Source organism: Pipistrellus kuhlii, unplaced genomic scaffold (genome assembly GCF_014108245.1).
Source record: "Pipistrellus kuhlii isolate mPipKuh1 unplaced genomic scaffold, mPipKuh1.p scaffold_m20_p_10, whole genome shotgun sequence".
Taxonomy (NCBI): domain Eukaryota; kingdom Metazoa; phylum Chordata; class Mammalia; order Chiroptera; family Vespertilionidae; genus Pipistrellus; species Pipistrellus kuhlii.
In genome coordinates, this window is record NW_023425405.1 from 38,624,245 (window position 1) to 38,645,855 (window position 21,611).

Below are 21,611 nucleotides of genomic sequence, written 5' to 3' on the forward strand. Positions count from 1 at the left end.
TTGTGTTTTGAATAGCTAAAGCCAGGAACAAAATTCTCTTGTAACGTGTTGACAGAACTCACTTGAAAAGTCTAATCTTACTCAGGATGAGTAATTTTCCATGTATTTCTACCCCAGCACACAACCGAGATAGGAAGTAGACTCTGATCAGCTACAGCAAGTCCCCATGACAGCGACTCCAATAACTTCCTAAAGGGACAATCTAGCTAACTGGCCACATCTCTAGTGTTAGTACATCGAAGATGTGTGAGAACCCACTGTTGATTAAGTGGCTGATTTTCAGGGGAGGGTAAGGAAGAGATGTTTGACAAGGCCCTAGGGATTTTATATTATCAGGTCCTCACCCTCCAGTGTCTCTCACTCCAGGAGGCAATTCTTAATGAAAACAATTCAGTATTGTATAAGTTAAGTGTAAGAATTAGCCTTTTGAAAAGCGTTCATCTGTGCTGCCCAAAGAGATGGTTTCTTTAGGAGTTCGTCTAGCAAACCTGGGTAAATATGTCCTCAGATTGTGCTTTTATTTAAAAGTTTTCATGAATTAAAAGTCAGAATGCAGAAGCATCCTGTTGCCCTGTGAAGAAAAGGTATGTCTCAAGGTCAATTACTGTTGCCTCTTCAGCAGGCCGTCAGAATGATGGCTGGCTGCCCACACACTGGGAGCCAGGTCTGTGCCGTGGTTGCCATGTTCCAGGATCTGCCTGGTATTAAAGCTGGAAGCCCGGTTTTATGAGTATACCTGGAGGGATTGAGAGTCCAGAGATGGTGGACACATGCCAACCTCTACAAGGAACTGAAGTTTGAACCAAAATGTTCATTAGCTCTTTTCCAATAAAAGCTGTACGTTTCAAGTGTACTGGGATTTGCCAACTAAGGCATTGTCTTCCTTGCGTGCTTATCTATGGGAAAGCCAGATTGTAGTGAGACAGTTGACTGCTGAGTGTTGAATCCATGAAGGGAGTTGGCTGATGATCTCACTGTCTGATGGTCTCAAGCCCTGTGCCCAAAATATCCATCTTGACCGGAGAGGAGGAAGTTCTTTTTGTCACACAAACCCCCTCACCTATGGCTGGGTCCAGGCCACCCAGCAAATTATGTCGTTCCAGACAGCTTTTATATAGATAAAATTTAGGCTTTGTGCAAAAATAAATTCAATTGGTCGTATTGCTCTCTGTTAGTAGCCATCACAGCCTTGTCTCTTAGGTTTGGGATGGTCATAGTCTCTTGGGCCTTTTCTGCTGGTAGCTCAGCACCGATAATTTCATTTCCCCTACTTCAGTCATTGAGTTTTTCCCTTTAGTTTGGTTCAGGGACTACCACGTGTTCTATCTCATGTCCTACTTATGGTTACTTCTGTGTGTGTTCACTGAAATAACTTACCTAACATTAACCTTCCTAGGCATAATTTTTTTATATGAAAGTTATACTACTATTTTTAAAAGGTTTCACTGGTAGAGTGTTTTAGAGTTTCCTTTTATTTTACTTACCTGTGTCATTAATAAGCATTATATTATATACCTTGAGGTTTTACACTTTTTATAAAAGATTTTTTTGAATTCTAAACAAGTAATAGTATATATTTAAGAGGGTGGTGAATATCCTACTCTTACCAATTCGTTTTTTCCCTTTAAGAAACTGCTATCCTAGTTATAAATACACTGTATACCTAGAAACAAAGAAAAGAGAAGTAAATATCCAAGGTGGAGGTAAAAAACAATGTAATATGTTTATAATAAATAAACAGTATTTATACAGTAAGTAACTTGTGAAATACAATTTTCCCTCAAATTATTCTAGAATGATTAAAAGAACTAAAAAGAGACTACCTTATTGGATTTAACATTATTTTACAAGTCAGTAGAAACTGTTAACTCATACAACTACTTGCTGTCTGCTCATTTCTCTGTTAAAGGGTAATATATAGTGACTTGTTTTTTGGTTTTACTTCTAACAAAGAAATATAAGCCAAGAGGGCAGTGATTAAATATCCACATGTCTGTAACTACAAAAGTTGTATAAATATGTTCATTCCTAGGGTAATATTTTTCTAAAGTATTGTTCATTACCTAACAACATTGAAATTCTTTTTTTTTTTTTTTTTTTGTAGGACTGGATTTCTTTTTCCAGTTAATTTCAATTGCTGGTGATGTGGCCTTTATTCTGTATTTGATACCATTGTTTTGTGTTTACTATTTCCCATCTTAGCTCCAGGGGTTATACTGTAGATAGTGGTCTTACACTCAAGTAACTGATGCCAGATAATAAGGGAGTAGCTTTAAGTAGCATGAAATCCTATTAAATACAGCTAAGAAACTCTAGTAACTGATGTTAGCAGAGATATGCTTATTAGCCGAATGCTTAGCTCTAATAGCCTCTAATTCAAAATGCATAATGTAAAGATCCATCAATTTCTAACTTAAAGACTGGTTAAATTGAAATAGATGGATAGTTTTATTTAGAGAAATGGACACAATCTTTGAAGAACAGTTCACCACGGTGGGCTTATTGATGTGTCAAGATTTTAGAAGGGGGGGGGGGGGGGGAGAATAGTGCGATCGAATGAGTGCCGTGACACAGATTAGTTCTCTTCTATTTGATAATGCCCTGCACCCAAATTGGGGCAGGGCTCACCTGGGGTGTGATTCAGCGTATGGGGTTGTTTCTTTCAGGGAGCTTGCTTTTTGTAGTTCCTTGGGAATTTCTCAAAATGGCGGGAGAGTGGGACGTGTTGTCATGTTAAAATATTTTGTGACCTAGATTGGGGCTAAGTACGCTTCAGTACGGGCAAGATACATGGGAGATTTAGAATTTGCTCTAACAGCGAGATGAACCCGAATGTATCCCGAATGTAAATAGCTTTGAAAGCTGTGCATCACAAGTTAATAGATTCTAGACTTTGGTTTTTTTCCTTCCATGAGCAAAGCATTCCTTGGATTTAGGCTGAGTTTTAAATTAAAGAGCAGCAAATTGCTTCCCTCTTGGAAATACAGCAAAATCACCCTCTGATAACAAAGTATTTTTTTTAGCATGTCAAGACACTTACTGAGGGGAAAGACACCATGAGTAGGGGGGATGGGGGTCACTTCCTTAGCGGCTGGCTCTTTAGGGCACGGAGTATGTTTAATAAAAGTGCAATTGCCTTATTATACCACGTGACTTGGAAATAATGAGACAAAGAACAAAATGAACACCGCCATAGGAGAGCTTATATGAACAAATAAATCTTGTCCCACGGGAGGCAGTCCAGTTTTTCTAGCTCTGCTCTCATTGAGCAAAACACATTCAGACTCTTGGAATTTTCTTCAGAACTGTTTTATGAGCCAAACCCCAAAATCAACATCTTTACTTTATTATCACACCTCTTTCTTGGACCCAAAAGAATATTACTCAGCCCAATCCCCCACTTAATTTATCAGACTTAGCTCCGGCTATTTCTAAAAATACAGTGTCCTCTCTTATAGGACAATTGAATATTTTGATTGATTTATTTATTGACTCAACGACTATGGCTGGGTGCCTCTGGTGAGTCAGGTGTGTTGTGATAAAAATAGGAGTCTTGGCTCTGGAAGTGAGAGGGCAGAAGGGGTTAAGTGAGGACAATGGACGGTGTTCACCCCCAGAGCAGACGTGGTGGATGAGTAGTGGTGGATGAGTAGAGGCGGTCACCAGCTAGAGAACGGGAGAGCTTTCTGGGCAGAGGTGGTGGCAGCTTGTGTTGAGGAACTAGGCTCGCTTCAGGAACTGCAAATATTTCAGGATGGGCAGAATCGAGTTAAAAAGACTAGAGTAGAATTGATGGTCGGATCAGGGGTGTCCTAGTGAGCTGTGGAATGGAGAAGTCTACAGCAGTTGATAGTGAGGGTCCTCGTGCCTGATGACCTGAGCTCAAAGCCTGGCTCCTTCATGTACAAGTTTTCGGATGGTGGGTATTCTCCTTGCCTTCAGTGCCTTCCTTCTTTTCATCTGTGAGGGAGATAATGAGACCTACCTTGTAGGTTAAGAGATTGAAATGCATAAGCACAGATAAAGTTCTTAGCACCTCCCTGAAATACAGGAAGCACTCAATAAATGTTAGCTTTTTTGTACTGCTACTTTGTCCTGTACTTTGTTGTTTTTGGTACTCTTGTAAGCGGAATTGTTTTCTTAATTCCCTTGTATTTTTTTGATGTTTTCTTCAGCTGTTTTCTCTGACTCATTCAGGGGTGCTATTCTTTTCGTTGCATGTCACAGCCTCCAAGATTCTGTCTTATTTGTATTCTGATAGCTTCCCAAATGGTTACTTGATCTTGTCCAAAGCTCCAAGTATGTGTGTCTACATTTGTCCACTGGGCATTATTACCGCTTGAATGTCACAAACCTCTCAAGTTCATCTCTTCTGGAGTGAACTCATTAATGACTCCTCAACTGTTCTTTTCCTCTTTTGTTTTACTGTTGGAGCACTGTTATCTACCTCATTATTTAAATCAGAGCTTGAAAACCATTCTAAGATCCCTTCCCTTCTACTTTTATATCCTGGTTGGTCACCACATCATATAGGGTTCACCTTCTTGAATTCTCTATGGGAGTATAAATTAATCATCTTTAAGGCTATTTGGATCGAAAACTTCTAATTTATTTATTTATTTATTTATTTATTTATACAGAGTTGGACAAAAGTAGGTTTACGGTTGTTCGTATGGAAAATTATACAATACTCTGTGTTTTGCATACTCCCAACCATAAACCTGCTTTTGCCCTCCCCTATGTTTTTATCCAGAAAAAGTGTATACCTTTTGATTTTTGCAATGCCACTTATAGGGATGTAATTATAAAGTAATGAGCCACTGTTATAAGAATAGGGAACTGTTGTAATAAATTACATATATAGCATAATTTCATGCAATTTAAAAAGGTTATATATATACACACACATATACATATAGAGAGAAAAGGACTTTTGAAAGCACTTGAAGCATTGCTAAATTTTCTAAATTGCAAAACATGATGTAAAGTATGATTATCTTCTTGTTTAACAAAAATAGAAAAGAAGCTCTAAGAGAGCAGGGACCTTGGCTTATTGGTCTTGATGACCCCCAAAGAATGGAGGAGCTCAGTAAATGCTTGTTGGTTGCATTGGTCTTTCTCTGCTGCTTCTATTTCTCTGATGTATTTGTATTTCTTACCTGGGCTCTTGTAGGCATTTCTTATCCATTTCCCTCACCTCCAGTTTTATTCCCCTACAGTCCAACTTCTAGTCTTGCAGTCAGAGTGGTATTTCCAAGTGTTAAAACTAGCCATCGTATTGCTCATTGGAAAGTCCTTTGATTATTCCCCAATGCCCATAAGATAATTTCCAGGCTTCTTAGCCTGAATTACCAATCCCTTCTCAATTTCGCTTCTGTGTACTTTTCCAGCTCTTCTCTTGCCATTTTCCAAGATAATCACCAAGTCATGCCAAACTATCCACAGTTCCCTAAATATGAATTTCCTGCATACCTACATACCTTTGGACATGGTGTTCCTTCTGCCCGGACCATACTAAACTTGCTTTACGTATCTGGCAAATTCCAGATCGTCTTTTGCAATACATCTCCCTGGACACTTCCACTCTAGGCACATTTGAGTGCCTCTTCTTCAGGGTTTCCATAACCTCTTGAACTCTTTTACAACCCTGAATGTATATGGGATAACTCTCTTGGGTTAGAGAGTTAGTGAGGGCTGGGACTGCATATTCAGTCTTCAATTCATCATCTTACAGCCATACAGACTTCTTCTCCTCTATCTCCACCTCAGAACTTCCCAGTGTTGGTGTGAAGCCTGGTAACCAATTTTCCATCATCTAGGAAGAAATTAGAAAAATAAGGGCCTGTGGTGATTTTTAGAAAGCTAAATCTGTTTACATTTTGGGTGTTAAAATGTGCTATCTTTATGAAATGAAACTTGATAGTAGGTGGTAGGGTGTATTTATGTCTTTCAGTTGGCAGTGTTCTGTCAGAAACCTATGTGTGTTGGAAATTTTACAGGTCTCTGCAAGGTCTGGGAACACTGCTCTATCTCATGGGGTGGCACCAAGTCCCCAAAGTCAAAAGCCTATGAGTCATCCTTGGCTTTTCCTCCATCCTCATCCCGCCACCCCCGCCACATTCAGACACTTAGCAAGTCCTGCCAATTCAACCTCCTAAATATTTCTGGAATCTGCACTCTCCTCTCCGTCCTTGCTGCCAATTCCTTAGGACAGAACCTCTTTATTTTCCTGCAGTTACAGTCTCCTTACTGGTCTTCTTGCCACTATTCCCCTCTTATCCATGCCCATTAGAGTGAACTATTTAAAAATCAAGAGTGTGTGTTCATTGCCCACAAAATAAAAGTTTCTTATGGCATACAAGGTTTAGCTCAAGTAGGTTATTTGTTGTCCCTTGTTCACACTTTCTCTTGGTTTTGAGAGACTTTCTTTCCCACTTGCTTGGGTAACTCCTAATGGTCTAAGGCAGTTCAGTTGTCATTCCCTCTACAAACCTTGGTTGTAGTTTTGGGTTAGGAGCCCCTCTCTGTTTCTCTTAAAATACCCTGTATATATCTCTACCTCAGCAAGTCCAGATTAGTTAATATTATTCTTTTTATGTCTGCCTTCCCAGTAGACTGAACAACTTAAGACATTGTATTCTATCCTTTAATTTTTCTATTCCTGGTACTTAATACAATACGAGGGAATAACAAATATTTAATAAGTAATTTGTTGACTAAATGCATTTGTTGAGTGTTATAAGTAGACGTACACTGTAGAATGTTCACTGACCAGAGAGAGAGAGGTGAGGACAGGAAGTCTCCCATGAGGTTGTAGATAGGATAAAGGCCCTCTGTAGCAGTCTATGAAGTGTGGTGAATACCAGAACACAGGAAAAGGAAGTGACTGGAGAAACACTTTTGTGATGGATTGGTGATGATTGGTTGGAGGAATGGGGAAATGGAAGAATCTAAAATCACTTAAAGGTTTCTGCACTTAGAAAATTGGTTGGATGGTGATGTGATTCACCAACAAGATGAGTTCTGGTGTAGACGTTTGAAATTGGGGTGTTTAGAATATTGGTTAGGGTTGTCCAAAAGGTAACTGGGTGTGGGGAGAGAACTGTTTTTGAGAGACAGGTTGAGGATTCACCACATTTAGGTATATTTGAAGCCATGGCCGTGAAGGAGATGATTATCATTTGTTGTTTGTCATGAGGTGGTGGTGAGAAGAGAATAGGTGCATTGGGTGATAAGAGAATAGGACCGTGAATGTAGAAGGTTCAGATGGCGGAGATGGAGAAACCTGTGAAGGCTTCTAATTGAAATCCTGGTTCTGCATCTTATGAGCTCCGTCACTCTGGACAGATTACCGTCCGAATCTCATTTTCTTCATCTGTTAAAAGAGAACAATAGTACCTACTAAATAAAGATATTGAAAGAATTTAATGAGTTTGCATATGTAAAGTTCCTAGTACAGTTCCAGGTTCATTCTAATGCTCATAAGTGATAGATTAGAGAGGAGATTCAAGAAAATATTTCTGAGGACATGAAGATAGTTTCAAAACAAATAATTTCTTAATGATTACACTAGAGATGACAACTAATATGGATATTTTAAACTTAGTTGTTTTTAAAATATTTTAAAATCTAGTTTGAAAGAGTAGTTTTTATAGTATATAAAAACTTTTTTCTACCTTAGTCAGATGTCTCAGTTGGTTGGAGTGTCATCCTATATGCCAAGATTTTGGGTTAAATCCCGGGTTTGGGCAAATGCAGGAGTCAACTGATAAATGCATGGATGGATGGAGCAACAGATCAATGTTTCTTTCTCTCTCTCTCTCTCTCTCTCTCTCTCTCTCTCTCTCTCAACAATAAATTACTAATTAAAAATAATTTTTGTATACAATCTGTCCCTCCTTTTTAGTCTGTTATTGTCACAAATAACATCTTTATTCATTGTATGACCATTAACATAGATTTATTACTATTATATGCATTTGTCTTTTTTTTTATATATATTTTTATTTCTTTCAGAAAGGAAGAGAGAGAGAAACATCAATGATGAGAAAGAATCATTGACTGGCTGCCTCCCACAGGCCCCACACTGTGGATCGAGCCCAGCATTTGCCCTGACTGGAAATCGAGTCATGACCTCCTAGGTTCATAGGTCAGTGCTCAACCACTGAGCCACACTGGCCAGGTTGCATTTGTCTCTTTAATCATATCAGAAATAAAAATACAGTAATATCAGCTTTTATTACCTTTGCCAGTGTTTTGTTGTGTTTTTGTTTTGTTTTGTTTTGTTTTAGATTCTTTGCTTTTTGAGAGTTTGATTTATAATCTGTCTCAGTGTGGATCTCCTTGCCTCATGTTCATGTGTTTAGAAAGTGGTCAAATAAAGAATCACAATAACAGTAATGAATTAAACTATTATAATTTAATGATAATAATAATGATCATGAATTATTCACCAGTAGAACATAATCAGTATATTGTGCTTAAAAAGTCAAGAAAATGTTAAGTGCATGCTACAAAGAATTCCATTAGTAACTTATTTTTTAATTTAATGTATTGGAGTAACATTGATTAATAACACTATGTAATTTTCAGGTATACAAGACTCTAATTTGACATCTGTGTACACTTCCCAAAAGTCTAGTTCCCTTATTTTACCTTGTATTTGACTCGCTTTACCTACTCCACCCTCCCTCCACTCTCTTTCCCTCTGGTAATGACCAATCTGTTGTCTATGTCTATGAGTTTGTTTTTGTCTGAAAACTTTAATTTTTAAGAAGTTTGAGGACTTAAAATGGGTAAGAATAAGGTATTTAAAATACTCACTCTTGTAAAATACGTATTTGCTTAACAGATTCCCAGTATGAGTTCTTCCTATGTGCTGTTGTTGTTGTTAGTGTGTGTGTGTGTGTTTCAAAAAAAAATTCTGCCTTAGAGGAGTTACAGTTACCGCTACATTTACAAATTCTTATCTGCTTTAGGTTTTAATCGCTTTTAAAACCATGAAATATTTACCTGTCTGAAATATTTTTCAACAAAAGATAAAATTGTAAAATAAAATTATGTGGACATATTAAAAATCATAACTTAGTATTTAAACATTTTTGCATCTGAACAAAACACCTAATTTGGGATCCTTCAGTTTAGTAGTTGATAGAGCTATCACTTCTTTTCTCTTTTCCCACTGTGTTTTGTTTTCTTATCTTTTAATAATTCCCTGAGGGTGTTCTTAACACAATAGATCCTGGAAATTTTGCTAGAATAAATCTCATTTTTAAATGTAAGATGTTAGAAGTTAATTTTTATAGCTTTTACCTTATATTAGAAAGGGCACAGAGTTTTTAGTCATGAGACATAGGTGTCTTGCTCCTTTATTTAGCTGGCTTTGCCATTGTACATTCTCTTGGCCTGTGTTTCGTCACTATTAAAACAGCTGTACAGCACCAGATGATCCCTAAAGCTGTCTTCATACTTATAAAATTCCATAATTATACTATGCAGGATTTTTCTTTGGCTTATATAGTGACCATTAGGGTAATTTGAAGACATGGTGAGCTGTCATCATTTCTCTTGTCGCTTTCAACCTGACAATTAGGCAGATATCAGAAAAATAATTCTATTTTTCCCACATTCTTTTTTTATGGAGTTATCCCTTATTGGGAGAGGATCAAAATTCACATACCTTGCCCAGCTGGTGTGGATCTGTGAACCAGGAGGTCACTATTCTATTCCCAGGTGGGGCCCTTATCCCGTTGTGGGCTCAGGCCCCATTGGGTTGGGAGGGGGGTGCAGGAGGCAGCCAATCAATGAATATCTTTCATCATTGATGTTTCTCTTTCTCCCTCTCCTTCTCTTTCTGAAATTAATAAAAATATATTTTCTAAAAATCACATACCTTTAGCAAGGCAGTAAATGCATGCATATATTTTCCCCTCTAAAACAAAGCTAAACTTAAGTTGTTAATATATTTAATCTTAAAAACCACCTTTTCCCGATTTTTGTTCAGAGTTTTCTCGGTAACTAGGAGGAGCAGATTGAAGAAAAGTATATGAGTGATGAAAGGAAGAAAAGCCGAATGAGAAAATAAGCTTTTAGGATGCTTAATTTTTCCTGTGAATTTTCTGAAGACCTGTTTTTCTCTGCCCAGCATGCAGAGCATACATGGGATATCCTAGCTTACAAAAGACATTTCGGAATTGGCATGCCTGCAAGGAGTGTCAGCAGGGTGTCTCATTTGTCACAGAGAGGTCTCTGCCCCCAAATGCTGTGCTGCACACAGAAGGGTTAGGAAATTGGGCTGTGGCTCTAGATAGCCTGACTTCACATCTCCACCACCTACTGTCCTTGTGCCTCAGGCAAAGTACTAAACCTCTCTCTTGGCTATTCCTTTCCTCTTTTTGTTTTTGAAGGGCTTTATTGAGATACTAGAGGCCCAGAGCATGACATTTGTGCACTCGGAGAGGGATGTCCCTCAGCCCGGCCTTCACCCTTAAGCAGTCGGGGAGCCCTTGGGGGGTATCTGACTGTCAGTAGTCCACCATCCTTAGCGCTGCCTTGGAGGTGGAAGAGGTTCCCGCCACCACTGCTGCGCTCGCCAGCTGTGAGCCCTGCTTCTGGCTGAGCGGCACTCCCCCCGTGGGCGTGCGCTGACCACCAGGGGGCAGCTCCTGCGCTGAGTGTCTGCCCCCTTTCCCCAACACACACACACCCCTTCACACCCCCACCCCTAGCATAGCGACTGGTCATTCTGCCACTTCGTCGATTTGCATGTTACCCTTTTACTATCTAGGAGACTTTACATAAAACATCAGATTCACCTGTATAAATATACAGTTCAGTGGTTTTAGTATATTCACTGAGTTGTGGCCTAATTTTAGAACATTTTATCACCCTACAGAGAAACCCAGAACCCACGATCAGTCATTCTTCGTTCCTCACCTCTCCTTCGCTACTCTCCCCAGCCGTAGGGAATCACTGCCTCTGAGGATCTGCCTGTCTGGACATTTCCTATAAAAGAAATCATGCAATAAATGTGTGGCCTTTTGTGACTGGTTCCTTTGACTTAGCATAATTTCTCAAGACTTATCTGCACCATAGCATGTACCTGTACTTCATTCCTTTTCATTACCAAAACTATTCCATTGTATGAATATGCCACATTCTGTTTATCTGTTCATCAGCCGATGGACACTCAGATTGTTTCTACTTTGGGGCTGTCAGGAATGATGCTGTAGTGAGCATTTGTTTACATACATCTGATTCTCCTTCTATAAAATGAGGAACAGCCCATAGAGTTGTTGTGAGGACTCAAAATGCCAAATATGGAGAAGGAGCTAGTAGACAGGGAGCAAACTAACAAGTTTTCATTAATAAGTGCAACGTTTTAGTGTGGGATTCCCGATTTAACATTGGTTTTAAGATTTGACTTAAGAGTACCACGCTTTCCTAATGACCCAAAGGCTCTCTCTTTTACTTTGCTCCTGACTTTTCCCAGAGTTACAATTTTGAAAAATGTGATTCATTCAATAACCATTTAGCACCTAGTGTGAGTTAAAAACTGTGTTGGGGAGAACTGAAAGAATATAATAAGCAAAATTAAAGTTTTATTTAGTTAGTTAGTTAGTTAGTTAGTTTGCTGCAAAAAGCTTTATTGTTTCTGTTTGGTCCAGGGCATGGGAGAGGGCTCCAGGGTGGTTAACAGAATGGCGAGTGGTTTCAGGGACAGAAGCTCGGGCAGAAGCCAGACCCCAGGGGAAGGCAGGGGGCCTCTCACAGGGTGTGCTTGAGAGTGAGCCTTTCGGAGATCCTTGCCCAGCCCAGCCCGGGGGTCCTCGGCCTTTGGAGGTGCATCAGGTGGTCACCCGTCCACTTGATGAGTTTCACCTGATCATCCAGGAAGGGGTCCTCCAGGAAGCCCCAGAGAGGAGGGTCTGTGCAGGTAGGAGACATCCCAGATAGCTCATCTGGGGCCGAGCAACTCGTACACCAGTTTTTGTGCTGACCAGTTCCAGTGTGTTTCTACATACACAAGTTTTAGCGTTTGCTCGGTTTTAAATATTTACTGTAGTGCAAGTCACATCTTGTAAACTTGTCCAGTTTTGGGGATTTCCATTTAAGTTGTAAGACATCTTTTGGCTGATGGATACAAAGATAGGAACTCATAGATCCGCACTGCCAGGTGCATGTAGAGAGAAGCTAAAACTAGATTAAGAGAACCTTTAAAGGTGGACTGGGAGAAAATGAATCATGAAACTTTCTTATAACACTCTAAGGCTGTAAGGAATAAAATGATTCAGTAAGGAAAAGATGGTGGTTATGGGCAGCCTTATTAAGGTGACCAAACGTCCCACTTTTGGCGGGACAGTCCCGATTTTTAAAAATTTGTCCTGCAGTGTTTAAAAAAAAAAAAGTTCTGGTTTTTTGGAAAGATTCTTTTAAATCTTTTGGAATTTTTTAAAACGCTATGGACGCGGGACAGATTGTTAAAAATCGGGACTGTCGCACCAAAAGCAGGACGTTTGGTCACCTTACCTTAAGTGGAACAGTACGAAACAAAAGGGTTTCTCTCCTTTAGTTACTATTGATACTGCTTTAGTTCCTATCCATTGCCCCTTTTGAGCAACAGCGAAGTTGGAGAGGGGTTGTTTAGTTGAGGGTTTCAGGAGAACAAGTGTCCTAGTATTGCACCCAGCCTTTAAATTAATTAAATTCTATAACTTTGGATTATTTTAAAGTATTTCTTACCGCCTCACTTTCTTTTCTGTGCTAGGTGCCATATTTCTGTTTGTGAGACAGAGCTTGTCTGTCTTCTTCTTTTCTCTACTTTTTTGCCATAAAATGTTCCTTAAGCCAGGGTCCTCAACTAGAATTCTGGGAGGAAGCCTCCTGGCTCTCTGGGAAAGATGAATTAGTCTTATCTGCAGCTGTCAGTTACTTTCGCCGGGTGGACATGCTCATGGAGAAGCCATTTCAGGCAAATAGTCTTCCAGCAAGTCAGAGAATGGGTTATAGTTACCACGGCTTACGTGCTTGAGCTTAATTCCTTTTGTCTAATACATGGGGCATGTTTGAAGTCGGGCAGTAATGTTTCAAAGTCACCGGACCATTTCAAAATGTTGGTACGTGCCTTAGAACTATTTTTGGTTGTAATAGAAACCCAACTCAAACTGGGGAAGCAAGAAAGGGACATCACCGGCTCCCACAACTAACAAACCCAGAGGGAGGTCGGCACAGGCAGGTCCAGGTGCTAAACCAGTATCGCCCGGAATCTCTTGCCCATCCCCTCTCTGCTCTGCCTCTGTTTGGTGTTGGCTGGGTGTTCACCGGGGAAGGCTCGGAAGCGGTGGCGGAGATGGCCGTCAGCAGCTGCAGGCTTATCTGTTGCGAGTTTAGTAATCCCAGAATAAAGAGAGCTCTAGTGTCCCAGAAGTTTTAGTAAAATTCCCGGGACTGATTCTCATGGTCCTGTCCATTCCTGAATTAATCATTGTCACTCTTTTTGTCCAGGGTGGGTTACATGCCATCCCAGCGCCCATGCCCCCGATAACCATAATACCTGAGTATGGAATAGAGGAGTAGCTCCTTAGCAGAAAATGAGAATATGGTTTCCAGAAGAGGTGGTGGATGTGGAAAGGCAGATGCCACAGATGTGTACTATCATAGATACAGAGTGAATTTACTCCGATATGATATGCAAAGTTTCATTCACTGTTTATAGCATTTATTTGGAATCGCTACGTACCCACGCATCCTTACTGTTGGTTTTATGTATCAGCCTTCCCTCCCATATCTAGATAGTCAAGCTGTCCAGGACAATACCCGCCTTTAGACCTGTTGGAATCCCAACCAATACACAGTGGCTGCACGCAGTAGGTACTGATATTTTATCAGTGCCCCTGAAATGGCAATGCCTTTCTGGCAGGATGCTCGCTCATCATTGTTGGTGGCAAATACTTCTGGAGTTACACCATCCAGTGTCAGTTGAGAAAAAAAAAAAGCACATCCAGTCCATATTTATTGGGCAAAATGTGATCACCCTGGCCAGTATTCAGTAGTGTGGGCCTAGTGGAATGTGTGAACATAAATTTGTTGCATGCAAGCTGTAGCCACAGAATGTGCTTTTGGGCTCTAAAGGAAGAGATTAGAGGTTTTTGAAAAGACTTCTCCATTCCAAAGACAGGCTGTAGTTCAAGTAAAACTTTGTTTAGCGCCCTTAGTCAGTTGTGCCCGACGTCTTTCATTTGATGTCCAAAGATTCAAGCAAGATTATGGGGGGGGGAAGTAACAGGGGGAAAAAATCCTCCTAGGCCTTCCTCTGACAGGCCACCAAAGTTTAATCACAGCAAATAATGCGGATTTCCCTTCTATTATAAGCACAATAGAAAGGCAGGGCTTGTGTTTCCAAAGCATGTTGTTTGGGAGACCTTTGTAAATTATAATCTTTGGAAATCCCAAATTTATTGGATGTAATCCCATGCATTAGGTGAAGACAACTTGCCTAGGCAATAGATCCAGAATAGCAAGTTAGGGACCGTGGACAGGAAGCAATCATTAAGAATTACAATGGGTAGGATGCAGACTTAACTCACGGAGATGTTTTCTTATGAGATAATTACATCATCGGGACAGCTGGGAAGCTTGAGTGCTGTGCTGGACCACAGTGCTTGCTCCGGCCCTGCAGCTGGGGGTCAAGACAATAGACAGCAAGAGGATCACTTTATGAGATAGTGAGGGGCTTGGCTGGCTTACTTGTGCCTTCTTTTGGATTGTGTTTTCACAGCTAAACTGGATTCATGGACTTAGTAAGTCCTGAGAACCCCTTTTCACTTCTACTTTTTTAAAAATAATTTTTTTTTTGCCGAAACCGGTTTGGCTCAATGGATAGAGCGTCAGCCTGGGGACTGAAGGGACCCGGGTTCGATTCCGGTCAAGGGCGTGTACCTTGGTTGCGGGCACATCCCCAGTAGGGGGTATGCAAGAGGCAGCTGATTGTTGACTCTCTCTCATCGATGTTTCTAGCTCTCTATCTCTCTCCCTTCCTCTCTGTACAAAATCAATAAAATATATTATAAATAAATAAATAAATAATTTTTTAAAGATTTTTTTAAAAAATTGATTTCAGAGCAGAAAGGAGAGGGAGATAGAAACAGTGATAAAAGGGAGTCAGTCATGTATTGGCTGCTTCTGCATGCCCCCTGCTGGGGATGGAGCCCTCAACCCAGGCAGTGCCCTGACCTGACCTTCCTGATTTATGGATCAATGCTCAACCATTGGACCACACTGGCCAGGCCACTTCTACTTTTTGAACATTCGCTTGGGTCATTTTAAGCAAAGCTCTACTGGATAAATATGGGATGGTAGTTTTTATTTCCCCTCAAAGTAATCTGAGATATTGCTCATATTCAACACAGTGTGGTTATATTTCTCTTATGGAACTGCAGTCATTGAAATGGTATTTTTGTCCATTTACTGAGCAGGAAAAAGAAAAGTTTAAAAAGTCTTGAGATGTTAGTCAACATGAGGAATCGTATAGTTGAAGTTATTTCCCAGTGTTTGTTCAAACATTCAGACCTGCCTGGCTCTTTTGGTTTACAAGTGGCGAGGTTCTAGGAGGCTGGCCACATCCTCATTGGTTTGTATAAATATACTAGAGTCCCAGTGCACGAAATTTGTGCACAGGGGGCAGGGAGGAGAGTCACTCAGCCCAGCCTGTACCCTCTCCAATCCAGACCCCTCAGGGGAGGTCTGACGGTCGGACCTCACCTGCCTGCTGGCCTGATCGCCCCCAACTGTCCCCGCTGCTGGTCTGGTTGCGCCACACAACCTGCTGCTCAGTCGTTTGGTCGTCCCTCACTCACCCCCCTGCCGACCTGGTCACCCCACGCAGCCTGTTCGTCACACCCGTTCAGTTGTTTTGGTTGCGACGGTCGCTTAAGCTTTTATATAGATAGATTACAAATTATTACCCTCTTGCCAAATATCAGGGATTTCATTTCTTGTTTAGCTCAGTTACTTATCTGAGATTTGCATCTATTTTCTCTTTATTTCCCACCAAAGTGCCTATTATTTGATTTGTGATAATTCCAGAGGGAGTCTTTGTAGATGAAAAAGCATCATATATATTATGTCCTAAATGCTTAAGATTAATATTTATAACTGTTGAGTCAAAAGACACGTTTCTACCCATTGTGACTAATGTAACTTAATTATTACTCTGATGATGTTTACTGAACAATTAAGTCAAACTAAATTTCTTATTTAAGTGAAGAGCAATATGTCCCAGTATTTCTGCAGAGTACTGGGCTATAGGATGTTGGTACCCAACATTAGAACCAAAAAGGGGATATCCTGCAGGTCTTCCTGGGACTTTCACTTCCCTCGAGGCCACTTGTGAATTTTGGAAGAGAATGTAATATGCTCCGTTTCCCCAAATGAAATTAATAATGCCACCTTTAAAAAGGATTATCTCCTTGAACAGCATGAGCTGCTCCTACCTCACGCCATTCTTTTTGTATCCTGGAATATGTATATATACAATATATATATATTAAGATTGATATAAGGAGATTCTACTCTGTATATTGTGACACAGCTCTTCAAAAATTCCACTTCTTAAAAATTACCAGTTAAAATTAAGGCCTTTCAAATTGGCAGTTAAAAAATAGTCATGGGGGTATGAATTTCAGCATAGAGAACAGAAGCAATAACATTGTAATAAGTATATATAGTGGCAGGTGGATACTAGAAATATTGGCGGGGGGTGGGGGAATTTTATAAAGTATATGATTGTCTGACCCCTATGCTGTATGCCTGAAACTAATACAGAATAATAATGAATTTAAATTGTAGCTGAAAAATAAAAATTGAAAAATAAATAAAACAAAATTAGGACCTTTTCTCAAAATGGTGAGTCTTAATATTTTGAGTAAAGTGATATAACTGTGAGGAAAAGTACTTGGGTGGATTGGATGTTATTCTTGTATTGTGTCATACCCAGAGTGCTTGCAAACGGTTTCATGAGCTGAAGCAACATTATACTGCCACGGCTGTTTGGTAACTTAACGGTTTGAGAGCAGGCGACTTCAGCTCCGCCGTGTGTTGTGATCACTTCATTCTCCAGTTATGTCCCAGTCAGACGTTTCTTTTCCTTTTGTAAAGCACTTAAATGTCTCAAATATTAAAAACTCTTAAGGCTGAGGAGGGTTGGGGGGCAGGGGGAGGTAGGAGATCAACCGAAGGACTTTCATGCGTGCATATAAGTACGACCAATGGATGCAAGACACTGGGATGGGGGTGAGGGCATGTGCCAGGGGGTAGAGGAGGCTGGGGGAAGGTCAGTTGGGTCGGGGGGGGGGGGGGGAGACATATGTACTACTATTTGTAATACTTTAAACAATTTAAAAATATATAAAAAGAACTGGAGTTACTAAAACCATTGGCATCAGAAGAAGTGGTAAACCCTGTGTCCACAGTGAGGAAGTGCAATGGGAAGCAGGTTTAAAGGAACAGTGACAATGGGGCAGCCCCGTGTTTGAGCTTGAGTGTACGATGTTCCATCTTTGGTTCACGGCTGTTTTACTTTATTACAAAAGTGGACGCAACAGATAGGGAGAAGCTTGGTTATTGGGAACTTCTTTTTCTTCCAAAGGAAATAAAAAGTGAAGCCGTCAAAGTCTGTGGGTTTACCGGGAAGAAGATGGTTCTCAGGAGCCTGTGAATATTATGCATGACTGTTACCCGGAATTATCCAGTTCATGGAGTTGTTTTGATAAACGTCTCGGGTGTCAGATCCATGCATAATAGCAGTCGTGTTTTTCACAGTGTGGCACTCAGATGCCTCATGTTACTTTCTATAATACACTTACTAACTAGAAGTTTTTACTTTTATCAGAAGACTATTCCAGAACAAATCATATTGGTGACGTTGGAAGAGTTTAGAATTTAGGAAGAAGAAAAAAAATAACTTTGGCAGTAGATGATTAAAACTTTAATCATAATATTTGGAAGTAGATAAATGTGAGGAAGAAATTCAGTTGATCTTAGTGGATTTGAACGGAGTTGTAGAACCCACCTCAAACTTTTTAATTACTACATAATCAAAAAGTAGTTTGAATCTGGCTGTGAAGTGTGTGTGGTTGGTGGTGGTATTGTGCAGTCCACTAAATTTAACTTATAGTGTTCTTTAGTTTAACATTGAGTCTAGATTCACAGAGAACGTTGTGGGTCCCACATAGCCTAGACATATAGTTGGATGGTACAGTAACCAGGTAGGCATTAAAAATTTAACAGAGGTAATATATAATTGAGAGTCAACCCTGCACTTTAGTAATTGGGTTATGTGCATATTTATAGTTAGTCCCTTTCAAAAGTGTTAATTAAGTTTTTTAAATGAAAGAAAATAATATCATTTTATTAGCCTTTTCTGAGTGTTTCTATTACATCCTTGTCAAGAAATTTACTGACAGCTTGTTTATGAGTGGCTTGTTTAACTCTTCAAACATTTGCTGAACATCTCATGTACTAGAGAGTGTACTTTTATGATTGAAGTCAACAGAAAATGTGTCATTGACTTAAATATTATTTTACTACGGAAAACTTTCTTTTTGAAACTTAAATTTTGAATTGGTGTAGGATTTTATGGGGGAAAAATTGAATTCGCCCAGCCATACTTGATCATGAAGTTAGTTAGTCTGTCTATATCATTTAAGGTGACATAGTTTACCAACACAGTTTCTTCCCTGAAAAGGAAAGTTTGAATTTTACAGTTTTAATTAGCAAGATATTTTGAATTTTAAAAGCTAGGAATGTATGCCCTTTCTAGGGAAATCATTTGACTCATCAGGATGAGAAGGCTTTCTTAGAAATAAACCAAATTTCTCCATATCCCATCCTACTTACTTTCACAGACATGATTGTTCATACCTTAAATTCCAGGGAAAACTTCATTGCAGGGTCCAGCATCTCCAAAGAATGTTCAATTGGGCTTTTTAATGATTCTCGAACTGTGAGCTAAGAAGAACCATATTTTTCCTAGGCTGCAGGTTTTAAAACTAGCAGTCGCAGCAAGTTCCACCTAAGGTCTTAAGTAAGGAAACACCCCACACAGATATTCTCAGGCTCCACTCGTGTTCCTTTCTGTTTGCTACGTGTGTCAAGTCCTATTGAGTATTCTTTATAATAAAAGGCTAATATGCAAATCGACCGAACGGCAGAACAACCGGTTGCTATGATGCGCACTGACTACCAGGGGGCAGACGCTCAGTGCAGGAGCTGCCCCCTGGTGGTCAGTGCGCTCCCACAGGGGAAGCACCACTCAGCCAGAAGCCGGGCTCATGGCTGGCGAGTGCTGCGGTGGTGGCGGGGGGCCTCTCCTGCCTCCCAGGCAGCGCTAAGGAGTAGCCTGCCAAGTGGTAAGGTGCAGCGAGCAGGCGGGCAGTAAGGAGCGAGGGCTCCCAGACTGAGAGAGGGATGTCCTCCAAGGGGTTTTGGGCTATGAAAGGGCATAGGCGGGCTGAGGCACACACCCCCTCACCCCAGAATGGGACTCTAGTCCTTACACATTATCCCAAGGAATGGTCAGCACTGGCCTTGTTATTCCTGTTGGATCAAAATGAGGGACATATATAAGACATACAGGTTACATCTTTGCTTACTGCCACCCTACTTAATATCTCTTTCTTTTTCCTTTTAGGTTATTCGATGTGTGCACGGTGTCCCGAACAGACAGAGAAACTAAACTAACATTAGTGTTTGAACATGTAGATCAAGACTTGACCACTTATTTGAATAAAGTTCCAGAGCCCGGAGTGCCCACTGAAACCATAAAGGTACCAAGAATCATCTTTTTACCTGGTCAGACAGTCAACCTGTTACAGTCTTTCAATCAATGGCATTCTCTCCTTTATGGAAATTGCCAGAATTGGAACTTTTGGAACTCACTGTATAGATAAATATATTTAATATAGCTAAGTGGGACATATTGTAGTTTGTTAATGTTAGGGCTCAGTGGAAAATCCTTTAGGTCTTAATACACTTATTGAAAAATACCTAGTATTTGTTAATTATGTGGCTCTAACTTTGGAAAGTATATGCAATAAGTATAACTCAGTGTTTTTCTGATGAGTCATGGCTTCCTGAGAGGTATAATCTGAAACATCATATGTGAGCACATTAGATATTTTACTTTGTACATTGACTCCAGGATATACCATGCTATGCAAATCAGAAATACTGGTCTCAGCCACTGCTTTCTTCAATTTTTCTCACTAATAAAAACATTTATAGGAAGCCAGTGCTAAGAACTATCCCAAACCCTTGAGCTTTGAAGATGGCTTTAGGTTGTTTAGAAGTTGGCAAGCTAAATGCAGTGTACTGACTAGAAATTCTTTCTTCCTTCAAGTATGATGGGAAAAGCTTACAAAGTTTAGTTGGTGTCTTCCTTCTGCTTAAAATGAACTTCCCCGTAGGTCTGTCTTTTAGACCTATGACATTATGTGCAGGTTTTCATGAAGAACCTTTGTTTTTGTGAATTGGGTGACTTAATTAATCAGATTCCTTATCTTATTCATTGTTTATAAATGTCTATGATCAGAGCATGTCATGTTACAAAATAATTATAAAAGTGTAAAATATTTTGACATGTAATAGACTAAAACAATATCTAGAAAAGGCCTCATATCAGATCCTTTAGGCTAAGGGAATTTTCTTCAACCACCTGTCTCCTGCTGTATTTTCTGCAGCACTGTTTACCTATTAGCCCCCTTAAATTTGGGATATTCTAGAGTATGTTCAGAACCTAAATTGAATCAGGAGGGCACTAGTTGGGTAAAACTGGGATGCTCCATGTCTCTGACTAGATATTCAGGGGTAAAATCTTTGTGCTTAATACCCGTTTGGTAGAAGAGAGCCCATGATAGGCTTATTTTCCCCATTTTCATATACCACATAACAATGTTTCAAGTTCTTTTAAATACTTTTTGGGTCTTTTTTAAGGAATAAAAACACCTTAGGTATTTGTGATGGTTGATAGTTGGGTGAACTCATTGGGAAAATCTTGTAATTATTGTGTAAAGCTCACGTCAGACTTTGGTAAAGTAATTCAAGGGTGTAATCCTGAACTGCTCATTGTAATTGAGGGATCGTGAGAATAAAATAAAACCATAGGTGTATTTTAAATTGCACCTTATTCTAAAAAAAAACTAATAAACACATATAGAGAGCTCATTCATACTTCATCTTGAGGTTTTCATCACATTCTTTAGTCTCTTTTCTTGATGTCCCAAGATATAGCTGTTCATGTTGATGGTGACCTTTGCTTAAAGAAGCCTGCTGTACTATGAAGTCAACAAATATCAAATTTGGTCTCACAGGCTTATCATTGTCATATCTTGCTTTCCTCTTTCTAATTCAGAAGTCTTTTTTTTTTTAATCTACTTAATTATGGAGGACTTCATTGCTGTCTTTGTTTAATTTTTATTTGATCATTTGAGATTTGAGATTGTTCTTAGACTTTCATGTTTAAACTTATAGGCAGAAATTAATACTTTATACACTTTTGGGGTTCATGATAAATTTTCAGTGTCTTTGCTTCTATAGCACCTTCTATTTATGGGGAT

At 39.7% G+C, this 21,611-nt stretch overlaps 1 protein-coding gene across 1 annotated transcript in view; it reads left to right on the top strand.

Moving 5' to 3' along the window:
• The window catches only part of CDK6 (cyclin dependent kinase 6), a 202,987-nt gene that overhangs the window by 41,153 nt on the left and 140,223 nt on the right, over positions 1-21,611 (top strand). Inside the window, exon 2 of the mRNA XM_036429434.2 lies at positions 19,688-19,823. Within this exon, the coding sequence (XP_036285327.1) occupies positions 19,688-19,823 (136 nt within the window). The remainder of the gene's footprint in view (positions 1-19,687; positions 19,824-21,611) is intronic.